Here is a 6,766-nt window from a genome sequence, read left to right as displayed (position 1 = left end):
ATTGTTGGCACTTCAGAAGCCTCCCTTTGAACTACTCCGATATCCCTCTGACCTTAAGGTGGCCCTCCTGGTTGCCATCACTTCTGCTGGGAGTGTTTCTGAATTGGCGAACTAGACCTGCAAGGAACCATTTCTAGTCCTCCACAAAGATATAGGTTTAGCCTAGGCCTCCTTTCTCCCTAGACTGCCTGCCTGCCTTCCACCTTAACCAGGGGTGGGTGGGAATGAGGCAATGGACCAGATGGAGGGGCTTTATTGGCTTCACAAATGACAACAAGAAGATATGCGCAGCTAATGTGTTTCAGGGGGAGTCGGGAATCCCCCTTCCTCAGGGCTTTAGCAATAAACCGGAAACTGGTGGACCCCAAGCTTACAGCCCTGGCACACAATCCTATTTCTTAGGCAGGAGTCTAAATTCTTGGTGTGATAAGAGCTTTACTAGCATTTGTACAAGTTAAATTGTGTGCAGGGGGCTGTAAGTTTAGAGTCCATCAGTGTCCTGCCATTCATTGCTTAAGTTTGTTTGCTGTGTTGCCCTACCCTCTATGAAGCTGCTTTTGGATGTCCCAGTGGTTAAAAAATTCAACTCCTTGTATATGAGCAAGAAAACTGAATTTTGTCTTGTGTAAAATCTGTTTCTTGGAGTACATGACCCGACACAGGGCCCTCCACTTTTTTATGTTTTACTATAAAACTGAGGCAGGCTGGGATTGGGAGAGGTTGTGCAGGACTGTTCTGTAGCTTTGATATTTGGGCGATGGAAAAGACCTTTGGTCATGACGGGTAACTACCATCGTGACAGGTTCCCTGTCAATATGTAGAAATAAAATAAGTACTGTTCAGTGTTGTTGCTGCTCTATTATATTTGCTCTTAATGATTGTCAGCTCTGCGGGCAGATTAAGTGGTGGAAGTGTTAGTGTTCCATTTTTCTTCTGTCCCACTCTTTTGGAGTGTTGAAGCATTTTTAAGGTTTCCAAAAAATGCACAGTTCCTTTTATTACAAAAATATATAATGAGTTTAAACTCTCATTGCATTTAAGCCTTTTCTGAGGAGTACCCCCACTAGCTACCTTGGTGCACCGTGGTGTTAACTATTTGATTCGGCTTTCAGAACTTATAGTGGGTTTTAATGGTAAAGAGTTAATACAGCCAATAAGCCTTGTAACCCTCTGGGACTTCATAGAATGGGGGCTTGTTGGCCCTAGCACACAGAAACTGCCTGCACAACATGCTGTCGGCCGCAGTTTCATTTACAAGAGACACGTTTGTGTGGGACATTAAGATGAAAGCACCGGGATCGAACAGGATCATCATTTCAGGGCCAGTGACAGCCGCCCCTTTGGAGAATGCAGTTACAGAGAGGCAGCAGGCGGTAAAGTTCAGCGTTTAGCTCGTATAGTAGTAATACGACACGTGTTTGCCTCCTACCTCGCGTTGGTTAAGTTCCCGCTGATTAACTTGGCAACTGTGAGATCCTGCTGTGTGGCCCTCTTTTTTTGTTTTGTGCTCTGCTCATCTCTCACCGACAGCAGCTGTATCACAGCCTTTAAGTCAGGAGGGGGATGATGTAGGGAACAAATGTGTGGGTTTTTTTCTTTTTCCAGTTGTCCACTGCAGAGAAGTCCTTCAGTTTATGGAAGCTTGTACTTTCCCATCCACTACAAAGATTGTGTGTCCTTGAGATTTGTTTTACATGGTCTCAAAAAAACAAACCTCTTAACTAGTCAGCCGGGTGTTTGGGAAATGCATTTCCTTTTAGCCTTTACATTTATTTTTTACAGAAATGACAAGTAAACCGTATATTGAAGGTGTTTTGATCACCTTTACGAATCCTAGGTATCCTTTAGTGCCATGGAGTGTTGGTGATGGTAAATACTTTTGAATGCTTTCACCTCCTTGGGCAAATCATAAGATTTGGATACTGAAATGGTGGGGCACTCGCCTATCATGCTATAATTTGGACAGTTCTGTTCATCCTAACTCTCCAGCCACCTTGCTATATTGTACCTAAATATTGACCTTTACCACTTTTTTCTTTAGTGCGTTCTTACAAAGCTGCTAAAGGAAAAGCAAGCAAACTTCAGCCAGTCAAACGTGGGCGTGGGCGCCCACCAACCAAGCATCTACAAGCCTCACGATCCTCTCGACAGCAAGCGCCATCAGAAAATGGAGCAGATGTGGAGGAAGTGGTAAGAAACTTTTTTCATTTTGGTTAGTGTGCATTGAGGTGTATGCTTTGAAGGTGTTTTTTGTTGTTTTTTTTTTTTTATATTGAAAAACATAAAACTGGATTATACACATGTGAATCCAGACTGTTCATCTTTGTCATGTTTCATTTTAGCTTTAAACTATTGGTGATTTTAAGCTTGGGGTGGAGCTTGTATGATTTCACATTTTTAAAAACATTTTAATTATAGCTCTTATTTAGGAAATGTCAGTTAAAATCAGATGGCTAACTTCAATTGCGAGTGCAAATGTTAGATCAGCAGGCAACCTTGTCCAAGGGCCACAGGCTTTGCTGGGAGCTGTGATTCCAATTTGGCAGATTGCGACCTGTTGTAAATGCAAAGATTTTTCTCCATATTGCCTAATGAAGAAAGTGTCTAGCTGGCAGTCTTTACACATAATAAGCAAGTCTGCAATGGCAGCTCCATTACTCCTTTCCTGATGTGTGTTCCCCTTTTAAATGTGTATATCCATTAATTTGACGATTTGCTTCACCTTCCAGATACGTCGCAGCAAGACAGGTTCCCGTCGCCAGAACCAGGAGCTCCAAAAGTGTGAAGAGATTTTATGTAAACTCATAAAATACCGATTTAGCTGGCCTTTCAGGTAAGTGTACAAACTGTAACGGCTTTAATACCTGGGAGGGGGAGCTCAGCATGCTAAGAGTTATAGTTTACTTAAAGTGTAACTTTTGGTGTTTTTGTAGCAGACCAGACCTTGAGATGGGTAGATTTATAGATGGATAGATACAACACATACATCTCCTAATTGACATTGAATGTGTTGCTTTTCAGGGAACCAGTTAATACGGATGAGGATGAAAACTATTTAGAAATGGTAACCACCCCTATGGACTTCCAGACAATGCAAAGCAAGTGTTCCTGTGGCAACTATCAGACCGTTCAGGAGTTCTTTAATGACCTGAAACTTGTATTTGGAAACGCCGAGCTGTACTACAAGCCAGAATCCCAGCAATTATCCTGTTTAGAGAAATCGGAGCAGTGCGCAAGGGACCTCCTCAGCAAACACCTTCCAGGACACATGTACCAGAGAAGACATCGTAAGCGTCAGGCTCCTGAACCTGAACCAGAAAGCAATGGCCGGGGGCGCAAGCGAAAGAAATGAAGACCTAACTAAAAACGAGGGAGGATAGGAGATGGGTTTGAGAGAGAGGGTCATGGGGACAGAACTGGAAGTTTACCCCTTTTTTAGAGACCAAACATGCTTTGAGGATTATATCAATCATGATTGAGAGGCCCCTTAAATATTTGGACGTGCGGCTATTTTTGTTTTTTTGTTTTTCCCTTTCCCTCCCCATTCTGTTTTTCCCACTTTGGATGTGTGCTGCAGCCAAGAGTACCTTGATTAGTGTAGTATTTATTAAATTATGCTACCCTACTACACTCTTCAATGGCTGCTGCCTAATATATTGTGGTAATGCTGCGCACACTCCTGTCAAGGCACTTAATGGTGTTCAACCAGGGGAGGATTTAAAAAGTGACATTCAGTGTTGTGGGTTCTGCAAGAAATGACCTCTGAAACTCCTGCACTGCTGGCAGTTTCTAACGTCCACGCTCCAGGACTTAAAAACATTAATTTTTTAAGGGATGTCAGAAATCCCACACCCTACTGTGTTTAGAAGTTATGCCAATTGCTTATTTAAATGTGCCCCAAATGCATAAAACACCAACAGGGAGGCACCTCTGAAGCTGGAAAAACCTAAATAGAGAAAAAAAAACTCACCAGCACCTCCAACTTTGCCTGCCTCTATACATATGCTACCAGCAAGGACTGACAGAATGGAAGATGACCTATGATGCCCTCCCTCAAAGAAGGATTTTCCTTTTTTATTTTTAAAATCTTCCTCTGCCGACACAGGTATCCAACTGTCACTTTTGTGCATTTTTTTGTACTGACTTTTTCCCTTTTTCTAGTTAATAAATGTTTGCTTGTGATCTTGTATAAAGGGAGACTTTGTCTGGGTTTGGCACATGTACAGTACAATTTATATGAAACAAGTGTTTGCCTTTATTATTATTAAAACAGAAGGAACCACACAGCTTGTCGGACATTTAATTTAGCTAATTTTCTTAATAGTTTGTGCAAACACAGTGTTCAGCAGGCGTCGATGTAAACGACTTAGAATGTCACACTAGTACTGGGTTGCAGAAGAGGTTCCTGCTGTGAACAGGCCAGTGAAAAAGCTCTCTGAGCATAGGTACCCTGTCAATGCTTAATGCAATCCTCTGTCGTTTTTAAACTCTACAAGACCTAAGAGCCGGTACCACAAGGTGCCTGTTGTCTTAAGTCAGTAAAGCCTTCTCCGAGCAACCCTCTGAACTGGTTTTCTTTTAACATCCGCTTGAATGTGGAATCTGTCTTGTCCTATGTATTCCTTAGTGGATCATGCGGGTGACCTCATTTGATGGGGCAATTGTGGGTGGGGCTTATTCCTTAAGTCACAGGTCAAGCCCTTGGGTTTTAATCGGAACTCCATTTCTGAGATGGTGTGTGGACTAGCAGGAAACTTTTTATGGTGGGTACAAAAATCCTACTTCATTAAGGGACACGGTAATATTGTAATTATTGGACTTTTGAGTTATGCTACAGTAGAGCAATAAAACACTGGCAATCAAGCTGTTGGCCAGCCAGGTGTAACCCCTCCTTATCCCATCATGCATAAGTGGTTTTTGGTGGTGGCATAAGGGGGAACTTGAAGAGCCGCAGGAGAGAAATCGGCGGTGACAACAAAGCCAGCGCTAGAGGAAGCAAGACGGCACCGGAGGGAGCAGAGCCGCATAAGCCGATGCCCCCTTTATAGCGCTGGCTCCTGTCACAGGCAGAGTGATACCAAATGCACTCCGCCTGTGAGGAATAGATAGTGAAAGTGCGCTTTGCTTATTCTGGCCAGCGATTGCATATTGCTCTTGGAAAGGTGTGGCACCCCTGATTGCCATATTTTTGTACATGAATAAGTGTGGATAGTTGTACATTAAAAAAAGAAAATAAGACCTAGTGTGTTTTTTGGCGCCAAAAACAAATATAAATATGTCTTATTTTGGGGGAAACGCGGTATATTTCACTTTGCATAGAAGAAAAAAAAAGCAATAAACAAGTGTGAAACACAAAACAATGTGAGGAAGGCAATATCACTCTAAAATGTTTTCCTTGCGAGTGTATCTTCACACTAAAATAAATGCGAACATAAATGTGTAAATTTATCTATCCAATATAAATATAGTATATAGCAAATAAATCTGTCTCTTCAACCATCCTTATTAAATAACAATTAAGTCCCAACAGCTGTACAATTAATGAAAGGTTTCCACTATTCCACATGTGAACCCCACTCCCAACAGCTTTCTCAAAAGGTCTGATTAAGAGTGCGCAATCTGTTTACTTGCTTTGTAGTTTGCTTCGCTCCCCCTTTAGTTGGCTGTAGCAGTCCTCTTCTTAATTGTATTGCTCATGCAAAGGACAAAGTGGAAATCATAGCGCATACCAGTAGATCAGGGGTGACGAGCCTCTGGCTCTCCAGCTGTGGTGAAACTACAAATGCTTTTTTTTTTTTTTTTTTTGCTTTCCAGTCTACAAAAACACCTAAAACCAGCAATATAACCCAAATGCCCAAGAATTACTATATCCCAGTAAACCTTTTTATGATTGGATTTTTTTTTTTGTAAAACAAAAAATTCTGTTTCCTTTCTTGTCCATTGAGAGACACAGCAATCTTTAGCTTTTAGAACATCCAATAGAACTCCAACTGAAGGGTGAGCACCAAAAGAGGAGGTTGAAACATCCACCTTGGAGAACATGCAAACAAAATATGAGGCGACAGTCTTGCAAATCTGGGAAACAGTTGCTTGATGCCTAGAGGCACTTCCAGATCAAGTAGATTGTGCTTTGACAGGAAAGGGTGGAACCAGATCCTTGAGACGATAACCTTGGATGATGGTCTGTCTGAGTTACCTGGAAATTGTGGAACGAGCAGCAGTCACTCGTATGGGGAACAGCAGGAACAACAAAAACTAAAGCGGGTTTCCTGAAAGAAACAGTGGCTGAGAGATGGATAGCCCAAACCACATCCAATCGAGGGGAATGTTTCTGGTGAGCTGGACAGAGTAGTGGAAGAATTATGTCCTGGTTGAGGTGAAAGGCACAACTTGCCAAAGAAGGAGGTCTTGGCCCTCAGGAGAGCGAGGAATTTCTGTAAATGGTTCCACTGGCGATTAAAAAAGGGCAGAGAGAACCAGGTTTAGATTCCATGGAGTCACAGGGAGACTCCTTGTACAAAGGCCTTAAGGAGTGAGAGAGGCCAATAGTCTCAAACAAGATAGAGAGGGCAAAGACCTGGCCCCGTACAGGGTTAAGGGCCAAACTCTGGTCCCGATCCAGCTGAAGGGGAAAAAAAAGGATTCATGCCGTGGAGCAACTCCTAGGGTCAGAGACCTGAGACTAACACCAAGTGAAGTATGCCTTCTACGTCTGATAGTCCTTGCAGGAACCAGCGCCCTTTGCTTCAGCATCATATGAATTGTA

At 42.6% G+C, this 6,766-nt stretch overlaps 1 protein-coding gene across 2 annotated transcripts in view; it reads left to right on the top strand.

Moving 5' to 3' along the window:
* Positions 1-4,282, top strand: part of BAZ1B (bromodomain adjacent to zinc finger domain 1B) — a 36,525-nt gene extending 32,243 nt beyond the window's left edge. For both annotated transcript variants that reach the window (XM_018557142.1, XM_018557141.1), the window contains exons 17-19: positions 2,042-2,190; positions 2,730-2,833; positions 3,022-4,282. In XM_018557142.1, coding sequence (XP_018412644.1) covers positions 2,042-2,190; positions 2,730-2,833; positions 3,022-3,352 — 584 coding nt within the window. In that variant the 3' untranslated portion in view covers positions 3,353-4,282. The remainder of the gene's footprint in view (positions 1-2,041; positions 2,191-2,729; positions 2,834-3,021) is intronic.
* Positions 4,283-6,766: the final 2,484 nt, after the last annotated feature.

The sequence above is a fragment of the Nanorana parkeri genome, unplaced genomic scaffold, assembly GCF_000935625.1.
Source record: "Nanorana parkeri isolate BGI_ZX_2015 unplaced genomic scaffold, ASM93562v1 scaffold269, whole genome shotgun sequence".
Classification (NCBI taxonomy): domain Eukaryota; kingdom Metazoa; phylum Chordata; class Amphibia; order Anura; family Dicroglossidae; genus Nanorana; species Nanorana parkeri.
Note: the sequence above shows the minus strand (reverse complement) of the source record. Positions and strands in the feature narration are given on the sequence as shown.